A 15,341-nucleotide genomic window follows, 5' to 3' on the forward strand; every position below is an offset into this window, starting at 1 on the left:
CGAAGAATAAATAAAGAGAAATTAGGTCCAAGACAACTCTACTGTACAGATATGTCCATCGGATGTGACCAACGTCTTTCCTTTGTAAACTTCACCCTTGGTTATCCTTCAATCGTCAGTCTCACCCACAATAAAGTTCAAATATAGTACAGTAAGACATGGGATGTTCACCAACAGCAGATTGCACCATTTACAGTGTTACGAACAAACACAAAATATCACCCAGTGGATGGCATCAACTGTACTTCCCTTTCAATCGTTTGTTCTTAGTAAGGCAGGATACAGCGGAGCTCTTTGAATCCCGTTCGTCGAGGTGTGCAACAGGTAGTCCGGCTGCTTTGACAGTGGTCGTATAAAATGAACTCCGTTCCTGTCAATGTCCTCTGGTTTGGCAGATGTAAAGTGGCACAGAAGAGGATTGGATCAGAGCGCCGAGGAAAAGCAAAAAAAAGGGTGTCAGTAGTATGTTACAAGTTGTCCGGCGAGCTTTCTCAAATCGGTCCTTATGGCAGACAACATTTCATCCAGGCATGGCAAAGAAGACAACCAGAGCTGTATACATGGACTCAGGAGCTGGGAGCATAGATCCAGGATCCAGACCTTCTCCTCAAGGAGGGACAAGAGGCGTGGAATAGGTGCTATCTGACTTCCAAGCAGTCCAGGTACTCCTGGGCCAGGTCATAGCAGAACCGGTACTGCTCCTAGGCACAGAACACAGGTTTAGATTTAAAAACATACCCAAGAGGAAATAATTAGCATTAATACATTTGTGATGTTCAGCTCATTCCAAAAGATATGTAGTCATCAAATGTTGTAATTGGTTCTAACTTTTGCTAAGAGTTGATGATAAGAGTTGATACGACTCTCATGTCTGTATGCTAAATGTGAAGCTGAAGCCACTGCTGGTTAGCTAGCATCAACACCTAGCCTCGCTCCGTCCAAATATAATAAGTTCAATGATTAATATGTTATGTCTTTTTTGTTTGTATACAAAAACTGTACATAATGTAACGTACAAAAAGGTGGAAAATGTCATGATTTTCAAGTTTTATCAAGGGTTCTATTTGCTCTTCTTCTTCAATGTTTTTTGGTAGTTTTGATGCTAGTGAGCATACTACTGCAGGATAAAACATGAATTACTTTGGTCACAGTTTATATTATTGGATATAGAGCCAGATCTCACAGGAACTGCTTTTGTGATCAGTTAACGGTATTTTATAAAAAGTATGTTGTTCTCGTGACAACCTGGTAGTGACAGCAACACATGGATAACAAATAGGCTAACATAAATCCCCTAATAAAACAATGTGTCACTTTGACCCTACTTCTTTGTCCAACAGACAAGATATAATGTTTAAATTAAATAAACTGTAAATTAACAGTATTCAGGCTTTAACAAAAACAATGAATAGCAAATTACCTGATTGAGTATCATCATTTTTAGCAATGTTAATGTTGTAAAAAAGTTCTAAAAAATATATTTCATTATCAGCATAGAATTATTCACCCAGTAGCAGCTGCTTGTCCACACATGCATTATTAAAAAGTAAGTATATAATGAGCCTTAGTAATTGCCTACATTTCCCAGCCTGCCTTGCAACAACCAAGACAAGAAAGGGGCACAAATTCTACTTATTCTATACACACATACAAACACAAAAGAAAACAACAGCAACAAAAGATGTTTGAATGTGATGACTCATCTGCCATCTATTTACACCTGTGATCTCCTAACTCAAAAGCCATCCTGCTCTATTAAGGCTGTTGTGGGTGGAGAGATCGGTAATGCTGCCTCCTCTACAATGGATTTCAGCCTGTATGATAGCTGAATGTCAGTTCAGAATAATGGCTTGAGTGAGAAGCCCCGGCTCTTTGATTCAGAGGTCCTGAGACCAAAAGCTCAAGTCTACTATTGATGTTTTACATCATTAATACGTTTTCTGCTTTCTAAGTACACTGCACATAATGCAACGCTGTCCATGTTTGACCTGTTACCAAAGAAGTGATGAAATGGAGCCAGGAAGGTAAGATACATGGTGTTCAGACTGAACATGGAGGGAATTTATCTAGCTACTTTGTTTGAGTGACAGCTGACAACCTTACTATTTATATATGTACACATATAAGTGTAACTAGGTACCTAACTAACTTTATAGGAGGTTCGCGCTCCAATTCCTAGATAATGAGCTCTGACTGATTGATTGCAACCATGTAAACAGTCATCATTGGGCACAATGACAGTTATAAGGTATTTTAATCTCTAGGCACAAAGATAGAGATAGGGTGGTGACTGGGAAAGCTGGTATCAGGCTAACTCTAGCCGGTCTCAATTATCTTCTCTCTTTTTGTTTATCTCTCTTTGTCTTTATAAAGTATGTAAACCCTTAAGATAAGCACAATGAGGAAGCAGCATAGTAGGATGTAATATACTGCAGTAAGGACAGATAAAGACCCCTGCTTACCATTGTTTCCACCATGTTTGGCTTGGAGTTGCGCAGCGTTTTGGCAGCGAAGAACACGTCCACCAAGCTGTGGTGGCGAATCATTTCCAGGATCATGGTGCAGGCACAGAAAGTACCACTTCGACCACCGCCGTTCCTGCTCCACAGAGACACACGCACAAGAGACAAACAGACAGAGTAGACGCATGAGGACATGAGTGACCTAATAAAGATGTGGTACAGCAGCTCAGACAGCCTCTCGGAGGGGGAGCTACAGAGTAAAATGTCACAGTTTGACTGAGCACAGATCAAGCATGCTGTCAGAAAAAGGCCAACTGGCAGACTTTCAAGATGAATATCTGAGTAAAGTTCTCATTAAAATACAGGAGCGGGGATTTAATCAGATATGAGATGTCTAACACACAGCCTGACCTCCAGAGATCAAAGGACTCTGACATGGGGATGGGGGACAAATCATATGGAAGACAGGCACCTCAATACCAGCAGCTAATGAAAATACACAAAGGCTTACTGATTGACTATTCTTCTGTAGCCCAGAGTTGATGAGATTTAATAAAAATCATAAGAACTTTTATTAAGTGTGACCGTGGCAAGTTTTAAATACCATGTTGCCAGTTTAATATTATGAAAGCAGTCTGGCATCTAGTTAAAAAACTGACTAGAGGTCAAAAATTTCAAAAGTCCAGCCTTGGCCGCAGAGTCTCAAAACAGTTTCAAAAGCTTCAGGTGTATGTAAATGGACTCACAGGCAGTGGACGACGGTGCGTCCCTCGCCACACTCCATCTGCCAGTTGTGAACCTGAGCCAAAAGGCTGAGGAAAGCTTTCTTGGAGTCGGGCACATCTCGGTAAGGGGACCAGCGTAGGAACTGGAAGTGCCGCACCACGAGCTGGCCTTCCTGTAGCTATGGAGAATGAGAGTAATGAAGGGAGAAGAAAACATGAGTATTGTTTCACCTATTCCAATATAACCCATCATATCTGCATTATAACCCCGTTGCATATGCTCCACACGTCACCTTTCAAACGCCGCTAGTGATTTTCACACATGCGGCTACATTCAGGAACATTTCCATCTTACGCCTTTTCACACATGCCATAGCGCTTCTGGAACGGACTGGGTACAAGACAGTCCAGCAGATGGCAGTAATGCGACACTTGTGGATGTCAACTGTCATAAAAAACTCAACAGAAGAAGAGCTTTAAAGATGCTAAATGTATTTTTAAGTGTTTAATGCATATTTCACCCACCTCAGCATTGGCTGGGCTTTCTTCTCTTTGTCTAAAATGGTTTTAGAGAAAGTTTTGGCTCTAAAATAAGAACAAGCGGTTAAACTAAATTCATGCTTCCACGTGTCCATAATACCATCGATATGTCAGGGAACTCACATACTTGTTTCTCTACAGTCTGCTTCTCTAAAGTCTGTTTTTCTACAGTCAGGGAATTGGAAAAGAGTTTGTTCCTCTAGCACACACAGAACTACAGAGAAGGGTTTCTGGGTTAATTTGTTCACAACTTTCAAGAAGGCCAAAGACAGCCAGGGGACACTGGATGAATTGTGGCAAATGGCACCTTAAAGGTACACTCAGGAATTCTTCCATGTTATGTTTATATCCAGTATTTCTCACCAAATCTAATGTATGCATCCTTTAGAGCTGAAATAATAAGTTAAAAACTGTTTTGCCAATTGTTTTTGTAATCTTTCTTTCAGGTCCTAAAATATACAGATTCAACACTTTTCTTTGTCGTATATGATAGTACATTTGATATCTTTGTATTTTGGACTGTTATTGGACATAACAAGCAATCTCAATTAGTCATTTTAGTCTGTGAGAAATTATATTGGGTATTTTTCACTATTTGCTGACATTTTATAATCAAGAAAACAGATTAGACTGGAATAATCGCTGTTTGCAACCCTAGTACCCTTGAGGCATAACACATATGCTAAATTCATTTCCTTCCTCATAAAACTTTTAAAAAGCAAGTATTTTGAAACTTGCATTGTTAAATGGGAACCCGTGGGCAGGAATGTGTGCTATGTCACATACTCATAAAAAACACTGCACCATAGTGCTACCAGGGTACCGTAAAGAGAACTATTATGCTGATTTCCAATTCGGTATTTTTCATTCTGGGGCTCCACTTGAGTAGATTTACAAGATTTACAGTTCAGCCTCTGTCTCTTAACAGGGAATTTTAACTCCTGTCTTTTTAAGGCCGCCCTCCCAATGAGCTCACTCTGTTCTAATTGGCTAGCTTTCAGGAAGCCTGTTGAGGAAACCCAACATTTCCCCTTTTGTGCTTCATATTAAAATCCTTCAAATGAATAAATAATGGGAGACGTATATTGCAAAGACTTTACAGGAAATTAGTGTTCCTCACTGAATGAACAGAGCTTTGCTGGCAGCGCTATTCTTCCGATAAAAAACAGTGGATTCAACAAGAGGTGGTGATAAGAGATCCAACAGGTAAACTTAATTACTTTGCTGTGCTGTGCAATGGAAAAATACTCAAAGCATGATAATTCCACTTGAGTCACGGTTGTCGTAACTGTGCTTGGAGCATATGACCATTTTAAGAAATCACATGATGATGTCAGCTCCTTGCAAAAGTAGAAAAAGAAGTAGAACCATTGGTAACCGAGGGTTCCTGAGGTTTCTGCTACAGGGATTACTTTTACAAACATTTACCTTGTTATTTGAAACATTAGCCACGTTTAATATGAACATTTGACATTGTAGTATTATATATACGCCTGAAAATATGGAAAAGCATAATCAATCAATCAATCTTTATTTATATAGCGCCAAATCACAACAAAAGTCATCTATAGGCACTTTACACATAGAGCAGTTTTAAACCGTACTCTTCAGGTTTAATTTTAAAGAGACCCAACATTCCCATATGAGCAAGCTCTTGGCGACAGTGGCAAAAAACTCCCTTTTAACAGGAAGTAACCTCAGACAGAACCAGGCTCAAAGCGGGCGGCATATCTGCCTCGACCGGTTGGGGTAATAATAGATCACATAACACAAGCTCCAACAATACAACTGGTGTGAAGGGACATCACTTGTCACACTAATTATGCCCACCGGTAGTTATCACACTTGATTTGACAGTGATGTGATGCTTGGCTAAAATGCTACTTGGAACTATATCTACTGGACAGTGGAGTACCTTCTTGGGCAAGAGGCTATCGGTGTCCCGGTTCGTGGTATCTGACTCCTCGAGATCCTGCAGAGAGGTCATGTGGAAATAGTTTCTGACAGGATGTCAAGATATCTGAGGGGGGGGGGGATATGTGGGCACTGACAGGACAGGGTTAGGCGAGGTGAAGTGAGGGGGTGCTAGACCTTGGAGGGTTTTTCAACTAAAGGACACATCTGCTCATCTAGTTGGTGGACGTTTTCTACAGGGGCCTACTAAGGACCTACTGAGGCTACTGAGGTCAGAGGGCGGGAGCTGGAAGTATTGCGACAGTGTAAATTGGGAGCTGGAGCTACGCAAAATTACTCAGACATGGATAGACACACAGACACACAACCCACAAATACATTCAGTAACATAAAACTCATACTGAAATATGGAAATGGTCAAAATGAAAAAAATACTGTCTTTTGGTAATAGCTGATTATAAAAATATGAAGTTTTACAATTAAAGTTCTGCAGTGTTTCCCCTCCCCTTTCCACCCCCCGCCCAACAGGACTCCCTGCCCCCCCTGATAGATAAAATAAGTTACAATACATATGCCGTTTCTTTAGTAAAGCTGTGCCAGTGTTTGTATCTCTCCTCTCTCACACTCTCTGTGCAACCCCAATCACACTTGACAACATCTCGGATAATTGCAAAGAAAGCCTCGAGATGAATATCAGCAGCAATGTGCGTTATGAAGTACAGGCTGCCAGCTAACATGTAGTCAGTTGGCGGTTTAAAAAAAAAAAAAAAATCGACAGGTTACGATAAACAGTGGCGTCACTTGTGAAAATAGCCACACTAGCTAACTAGCTTGTAGCTAACTAGCCTGTGTCACCAAATGGCTGCAGTCCACTGGCAGCCAGTCAAACACAGACAGAGTATCAGTAATTGTACTCTTTTATTCAGTGTGTTACTGGTGTTGAAAACAACTGAGTGAGCAGTATCAGAGATAGGTCTTTTTTTAATATAGGCTCATTCTCATCCAGCCCAGGCATTCCTCCCTTTGTGGCACACCGTCCCCCCACCCCCTCCAAAGTAGCCAACCTAGGGGAAACACTGTTCCGTTTGATTCAGGGCCATAGAATTGCTCAAACAGGACCACATCTGCTTATTAAACAGGTCTCGGGACTATATGTGGCTAATAACGTTTTCATGCTGTTGATACAGTTGCTTTGTTAAAAGCAACATTATTATGCTGCAAATCATTCTGACCGCTGGGAACAACAAATGCCAGCTGGGACCTAGGTCACCATTCAGAATCATTATATAAGAACTGGGCTTCATTAACCCTCTTAAAAATAAATGAACTGATTCAGTGCCAGGATATTCCTCCCACAGCAATCCAGAGCTGGAACAGTCTTAGGCAAGTGTTTTTGAGCGATATTAAATCCAATATTAAAGCAAAAACATGTCTCTTGATAAGTAAATTAAACATTTAGACAGCAATTTTGCCATTAACTATATCAAAGTGATACATCAAGGTGACTAAGAATGATTCAGATTTTACACTTAGATCTTAATGTTTTTTTCTTTGCCATGAAGGAAGCAAAAATGATCACAGTTATGTATTTTTATTAGAAATCAAGTCAGAGAAAACAGGGAGGATAATGTAGAAACTACTCCCCATGATTGCTGTCATCAAGAGCCGTGTTGAGTTCAGTCAAGGTAAGACAATTGGAATGTATAGCTGGACACTGTTTACATTGTGGTGTTTAGATATCAACAGTATTCATGTCAGTTCTACTGCTTGTGAGGTATGGTGGACAAAATGATAGGAACCTGTAAAATCTAATGCAATGCTACAAAGTACCATGGACAGAATTACCAATTCATTATCAGGTTTGCTGACTATCACCATTTTGCTGTGAGATGCCTGTTTCAGGTACATCTCATGCTTGCCAAACAAATGTCACCCCAATATAGCCAAAATGTCTGAACATCGAGCTTGTTAAAAAATTGGATATCTGAATTCATCCATTAATATTAGGGGGCAGGATATTGACTGGCAGCTCTGTCAATTACATTCGGTCCCCACTAAGGTGAGCTCTAAAAAATGTGGGAATGACTCATTTCCTTCAGTCTGATGGAGCAGAAGACAAATAGATGGTCAAAAATCATGCTATTAAAACCAAAACCTCATGTAGGGAGTCAAAAAATCACCAGTATGTCACAAAACATTAATGGATTGTCTTAAAAAAAAGAAAAAGACATCAATCTTCAGGAAAAAACAGCGTAGGTGGTATTTCTCACGTATATTTAATTGGTGGGGCTGTTGATTAGACTTTGATCATGCAACTAAATTGATCATGAAATGAGATGTGTCAGGATCTGTCATTAAAATCTCACTCCAGCTACTAATGAGCAACCTGAGCAGCACTGCCAATCCATTATTCTTGTTAGCCATTTTACTGTAAGGCTGAGAAAGAGGGTTTTTTTGCACTGAGTACTGGGTCACTTGTATCTTGCTGCTGGCAACGACATTTTTATTTGACATTTAGCTTGCAAGAAACAGCAGTTGATTTTGAGAGTAAAGTCACTTCTGGGTTCTGTTCAAGTAAATAACATTTGTAAACATTTTTAAAGTGAACTTAATATACAGGACTTGTTTATTTAATGTTTTAATAATCAGTGGTATGAATGAACACTGTTTCCCATAAGGCAAAGGCTGTCATTAGATGAACATCACCAGCTTGACAGGACCATGAGATTGGACTTTTTCCATTCCAGCCATGGCTGTAGGGTTCAACCTCTGTTAGCAATCGAATTTATCTGAGGATAGTAAACCTTTAGTTTTCAGAAGGACCAGTGAAAAGCTCATGAAGCTTTATGAAATTCAAAAGCTTTACAAAATTCGGAAGCGTAACGTTCTGAAGCTCTACAAAATGGTTTGGATTGCAATCAGTTTAACAAGTTTCCTGTGACTGTGTCCACACCTCATATCTAAATGTGTTTAGGATTGAAGAAACTTATCGTCTTCATAAATGGGGACTCTGCTGCTATTTAAAAAATCTTTAGTTCCACATACCCGGCTGATGTTCTGGACCCGAAAGAGACGGATGATAACGTCATCGTCGGCCGTCCTGGACAGAAGCTCCACTGTCATCGGTCCGAACTGCTGCAGACCAGGTTCAGGCCAGTACTGCAGACAAGGCTGACAGGAGAAGGAGGTAACAGGTCATTAGCCCACACTTGCTTGAGGCAGGACAAATCATTATGTCAGCAGCCAGTGATGGTAAAGCCCAGTAACAAGACACCTGAGTATTGACAGCAGAGACAATTAGCCTAAATGACAATGATTATCTACAAATAGCAACCGTAAATTAAATGAGTGAAAAACACAGCCCGCCCGACGCCACGAACAATCCCTCACATAAGCCTTGGTCACCTATCCTGAATTATTCATGAGTTTAAATCATTACCATTAACACATTATAAATTAATGGAGTAGGAGACCTTGGCTGTGCCTGGGAGAGATAAACAGGAAGTTAGTTGAGGCTGGTGTCCACACCATCGCCACCGCCACTTCGAAGATGCATCCCCCCCGGCCGATAGGAAGGAAAAAAACGAAAAGAAAAAAACCCCCACAAGGGAGCGACGCTGACACGCTGACGTTTGCTGAGGTGACTTTGGGGTTGAGGGGACCCCTGGAGTAGGAAGTGATAATGGCATTTCACAATGACAGGAGGGTATTAACAGGTGACATTGGGCAGAGGGGGAGATAAATATTTTACATTTACATTTTTACATTCAGACAGGAGACAGGCAGCCCCAATGTGTGTGTGTGTGTGTGTGTGTGTATGTGTGTGTTTCGGAGGGGTGGGTGAACTGTTAATCCACTGGCAGCTAAGAGACAAGGAAGAACAAGAAGAAGAAGAAGAAGTGAGAAAAGAGTGACAGAGGAAGAGGGACAGGTTGCAGCTGACAGGCATGGCGGAAATGTCGAGCGGGAATCTGACATGACATGGTGACAGAGCGGCGATATGGGAGACGGCGGAACAAACCCACGCATGAGCAAACAAGGGGGGGGGGGGGCGGAGGGTGGTGGGGTTAGGGGAGGGGGGGGGGGCGCGATAAGAACGTGTTAATGCTGTGACGGCCTGTGGAAATTAAATTGACGGCTTGAATGCGGGATTGAAGCTTTGTGGCAGAACACCAGGCAGACATGTGATGAGCCCTCACTACACCGTGTGTCACGTTCACGTCTTCTCTAAAGGGTGAGGAGGAGGAGGAGGAAGAGGACCGGGGGGGCTGGGTGACATGTTGTCTCTACTACTGTCCACACATGATACATCATTATGAACGACAGTATGAAAAATCATCTGAAGCGATTTTTTTTTAATGATGCAAAAGTGAACATCAGCTGAGCAGTTTGATGTGTCACTGTAATTATAAACCAGTGTTTAAACAAGATGCTTATTCATTGATTGAAAGAAAATTCATTTCTCTGATTCCACCTTTTCCACCTTGTCAAATGAACTGAAAATGACTGTAATGTGATTATCATTTTGTTTTAAACTGTTGGTTCAACAAAACAAGCAAATTTAAAAATTTTACTTTCATTTTTCAATTTTATAAAACAAATAACTGAAGTTATAATACTTAAAGGTGCATTAATTGAATTGAATTGTGTCCACTTTGCAGAACCATAAAAGTATATGAACACAACATCTGACGTATCACCATATTTATGCTGCAACCTTAGATTTAATGCTCTATTCTAGTATTTTATTTCTCTCTCTTTCTATTTTTCAGTACTTTGTTTTTATTATTAGTGTGTGTGTGTGTGTGTGTGTGTGTGTGTGTGTGTGTGTGTGTGTGTGTGTGTGTGTGTGTGTGTGTGTGTGGGGGGGGGGGGGTTCCATGTTTTTACTATTATTGGGTTTTATTTTTATTTCTCAAATTGCATGTTTTTATGTTTTTTTATTTCCAATTCATACTGTTAAATGTTTGTTTTATGTAAAGCACATTGAGTTGCTATATAAATGAAGCTGCCTTGCCTTGACATATTAGGTTGTTATGGTGAACAGTTACGCATCTAGCAGCCACACAACATTAGCATTCACTTGTCATGAGTCATGTCCTTCTGATAAATACAAGTCCACTCTCCTTCCTGAGAAAAATACTCGACTTGACAGACATTTGGTTCTGGGCAGGTTGTGTTCATTGCTTTTATCTGGAGCATTTTCACTCAAAAAACAGCTGCCTGCTGCTGCTGCTGCAAACAGGGCTGATGACAGCTGACAGATACGCAACACTCCATAGAGTTGTGGGGAAATAATTGCTGATAAATCTCTTTAGGTTTGTCAAATATTGATTAGTGCAGCTTTCAGTGGTTGATTTGGCAGCACCTTTGTTGGTTTGCTGCTGGTAACAGCAAGTGAGTTTTAGTAACAGGTTCAGTTTGAAATGAACGTGTGTCAACCTCTGCAGCAGCAAACATGACTCGAGTCATGCAAGTGTGTGTGTGCACAGCCTAGGAATTAATGTTCCAATTTTACTCTGTCAGTAATGCTGAGCAGAGAGAATTCATTGCATTGCTTTATTTTAGAGAGAAACCTTAGGAGGACCATCGACAATCTTAACTGACACCATAATACTGAACTCCCATATGTACACTGTTCCCTGTCAATACCCTGCATGTGTGTCATGTGCAATTCTAATCCCCATAATAAAGGTGGACTCCACCATTAACACTGAAGACTACTTCATTGAACGCCAATTACACAATACAAACATTGGCTAAAATGTAGTCAATGAATTGTATCTATGGGGTTTGATATATTATTTTAATCAAAAAGGAATCAATAGAATAATAAACATTGCAGATTATCATAGTAATAGCACTATAATGATAACATACTTTTGAATTTTATTTGAATTTTCTTTTTCAGCCCCCAGTATTGAACTTTTCCCCCATATTTTTAGAGTAAGGAACCCAAAGTTCAGCAATATCCATGTCAGACTGAGCTTGATGTTTCGAGCTGTGATACAAGTGTATTTTGTCTTCTACCCAGCAATGAGAAGAGCTCCAGACTTCCAGGGCAGCTTTTGATTTTACTCAGCGAGCAGGAAGTGCTCTTTGCAGGAGTGTCTGCTAGTGAAGCAGACGGGACCTTAGAGGGAGGTTGGCAGCTTTTTTTGGGGAGGTTTACATCGCTTTTTTTTTGTTTCTATAACTGTGCTCTGGTCTTCAGCTTTACTGCTTGCTTTACAGTGTTTGGAAGAGGTAGGCCCTGACACTCTGCGCTCTTCATGTTTTCTTTAGGTAACACGCGCTGTACATTCATCAGAGGAAAAGCTGCTCCAGTGTCAGAAATCACCCCAGTGGGTTGAGCCAAAAACAGGTATGTACTGTATGTTCTGAGGTTTCTTAACCTTAGAATCACATAGAATCACAGACAATCTCTAAAAAAGCTAAATTGCAATACACTTTTTAAAATAAAAATAATAATGAAATAGGCTTGAAATACATTATTTCTCCCCCTCTAAGTTGTTGAAAACCAAGTACAGAAAGGTAAATGAATATATGAGAATTTTAGGTGATGAAAAATGGGGTCACAGGCTGGAAAAGGGAAAGAAAAACATCTCTAATATTATGCTGTGGTAATATCTGTATTGGAGTCTATGTGAATGCCCTGTGTGACACTAATCAAAATCCTGCTGTGATGCAGATGCTGTCACACTGAGGGTTTTAATGTTTCCCACGGCTAAATTACAAACGACAAGCTGAGAAGTTCCAAGTTGGAGCTCCACCTAATGAGATTAATAATAAAATTACTTCTACTTCCGAGATACGTGTAGACAATTTAATCTCCCGCTGCTTTATTAACCCTCTCTCTCTCTCTATCTCTCTCTTACCCAGGCAGAGTTGGACTGGTTGAGCTGGTTGAGCATCACCACCGAGGTGCAGCCGTAGTCGTACACCAGCCTCCAGAAGTCGGTGGTGGTGCCGGGCAGCGGATGCGGCGTCACCACGAAGGCAGCGGGCCGCAGGAAGCTGTCGGCGAGCGCAGCGTTGATGTAGTTGCTGCTCTCTCCCTCAGTGGTGACCAGGAAGGCCAGGGAGCGGTCTGGTGGCAGGACGTCCATACTGCGGTTCTTCTCGCGGTTCCTGGGCATCAGGGAGATGCTGCACTCCTCCACATCCAGGTGAGGAGTCACCGAGTTCAGAGTCTGATGACGGAGGAAGAGGAGAAGGAAGAGAAGTGAGTGCGCGGAGGAGATAATTAGAGAGGTTGACATGTGTGCACAAGAATGTTCACAATTTAAATGCAGAGATAAAATGAAAGACTGAGAATAAAGATTGTGATAAGAGGAGACAGACGCAGCCGAACAGAAATTGGATCAAAGAGAGATGGACAGAAGCAATGAAAATATTCTCTGCTTGAACAGCCTGTCATACATGACAAGCACAGCTATCTGCAATCATCTGCGGGAAACTTTAAAACACATTAATTATCAGTCAAAACCCTCGACAAGCCTTAACAGAGAAGAACATATTTAGCTCGATCTCATACATTATGAAAGAATATTTATAAAATAGTTTATTTTTATAGTAAGAGCAGACGTCACAAAGTGCTACGAAAAAGCAAAACAAGTCTAAACAAATTAGTCTTGAGCTGCTTTTTAAAGACATCCAAAGATCTTAAATCCAATTGGAGAGAATCCCAAAGTTTAGTTGACCTACAACCACACGAGCACAATCTTATTTGGTCTTGAGCCGGGAGTGATGGATGACCGACAAACCCTTATCCCAAGATCCTAGAATCCTTCCTGGTATTATGTTGATATGATATCATAATAAGCACATTAAGAAGCAGTAGAAATGGAAATGAACTGATTATCTTCCTTCATATTATTAATGACTCCACATTTGGTCTGGATAAAATGACTGGAGCCTTCCAGCTCGCCATTTGAATATTGCGTCTTGGCTTCGGGTCGTAATTACGAGTCTTATTGGCTGACTCATGTGAGCATAACTGAAGGAAAGTAATTGTGCTGCATGTAGAGGAGGCAATTTCTAATGATTCTGGCCAAAGGTCATTTATCAATAACAAGGCATTAAATAAAAGACAAATATGGGACCATAGTTGCAATCCGGCTTTTCTGCTTAGCAAGTGTCTTTTTATGTTTAATGTATACTGATTGAAGAAGCAGCAACTACCATTTATTTCTTATAACTAGAGGACTTTTCTCATTAAGGACCTACAGTGGAAGACGCAGCGTGCTCAGAAGGGCAAATGTGACAGCTCTCGCAGAGGATACACACTGAATCACAGCTGTGTCAGAGCAATCAGTGCGCAGTAGTAAAAAAGACATTTATTTAAATCAAGTGGAGTAGTGTCAAGGCTCGCATCGAATAAAATTACAAAACTCGAGTGCGGTCTCGGACATTATTTGTTGTCTCACTTTTGAGAGTCCAATCCGGTGATTTTCAAGACTTACGGCCTAATAAAAGCTGAGTCGAGTGCAATTGTAGAGTGTGCGTGTCTAAGGCTGAATTACGTACCTTTTTTCTCTCTTAAAATGTAATAACGTTGGCATAGCGGGGTGTCGTTGGAACATTAGCTGTGGTCTTCGCCACTTTGCTGGGAAACTGTTCTCTACCTGACAATATTATCAAAGTCTGCTCAGACCACAGCTGTCCACTGTACTGTAGATGAAGCTTCTGCCACTTTGTGTGGTTTCAAGCATTGAAATAAACCACTATAGGAGAGTATTGGACCAACTTTGAAAATGTTGCAATGGCTGATTCAAATAAAAGACGAGCTTGATGAAGAATAACTTATTTTATGCGGCAAAGAAACCAGATGCAAGAACCACACAAACATAAGCTGAGTATTTGTTAAGAATAAAGATGAAGGCTACTTGCTGGCAATTAAAACATTTTTCTTGCAATAAATGTCATTTGAAGATGAAATGACCATGAAAAACTAGTTTTTCTCTGAGTTTTTGGGATCATAAAAACACACTTATTTGATTTAGTTATAGCTATTTCACATGAGAGATTATTTTTCTACCCAACCGCCTCTTTCTTCAGTACTTTGAAGTTGGCGGGGTTATCTGGCCACTGTCAATAAAAACTGATGGAACCACACCCCACACAATCCTGATGAAGCAGATGAGACTTTTTAAGTGTTAAACTCATAATAATACTGAAATATGTTGATTATTTCTTATGTATGCATGAGTAATTAAGATAAAGAAGTATATTAAACCCAGATTTTCAGGGACTGTAAACTGTCTTTGTTCCAGTACATATGATGGTTTGTTCAAAGGCCTTTGCACAGTAGAAACAACATTGTAATCAAATGGATTCAAATCAGATAATATATACACATAAAACATAAAATATACAGGCTTATACAATCTGCAGCTCTCCATTTACATAACTTATCTCCTAAAGAACTCATTAGCCATGTTTGCGTATAAATATTGTGTTTGGATACCGCTCAGACAGCTGTTTAGCCTCACTCAGTGGCAAATAATGATATGAGAGATTAGGCGTGTTTGGTATCAGTGTTGGCAGGGTGGGTTAAAATGTGACGAAAAGGCGGGTAAGTCAGAGGTAAAGATTTGCCTGCTGTAAACTGCCATCAATGGGAAGCAATACTGCATAATGTACAAAAGGTCATGTGTTTTATTACAGAATTTTAGTATCCTCATTTATTTTTAGACCT

The 15,341-nt window shown here is 40.4% G+C and overlaps 1 protein-coding gene across 1 annotated transcript in view; it reads right to left on the reverse strand.

Annotated features, from left to right (window-relative positions):
* Positions 1–638: 638 nt before the first annotated feature.
* Positions 639–15,341, reverse strand: part of ptprua (protein tyrosine phosphatase receptor type Ua) — a 206,866-nt gene continuing 192,163 nt past the window's right edge. The window contains exons 27-31 of the mRNA XM_062436618.1: positions 12,520–12,834; positions 8,687–8,812; positions 3,209–3,366; positions 2,463–2,598; positions 639–701 (exon numbers count right to left, since the gene is read on the reverse strand). Coding sequence (XP_062292602.1) covers positions 639–701; positions 2,463–2,598; positions 3,209–3,366; positions 8,687–8,812; positions 12,520–12,834 — 798 coding nt within the window. The remainder of the gene's footprint in view (positions 702–2,462; positions 2,599–3,208; positions 3,367–8,686; positions 8,813–12,519; positions 12,835–15,341) is intronic.

The sequence above is a fragment of the Scomber scombrus genome, chromosome 16, assembly GCF_963691925.1.
Source record: "Scomber scombrus chromosome 16, fScoSco1.1, whole genome shotgun sequence".
NCBI classification, from domain to species: Eukaryota; Metazoa; Chordata; class Actinopteri; order Scombriformes; family Scombridae; genus Scomber; species Scomber scombrus.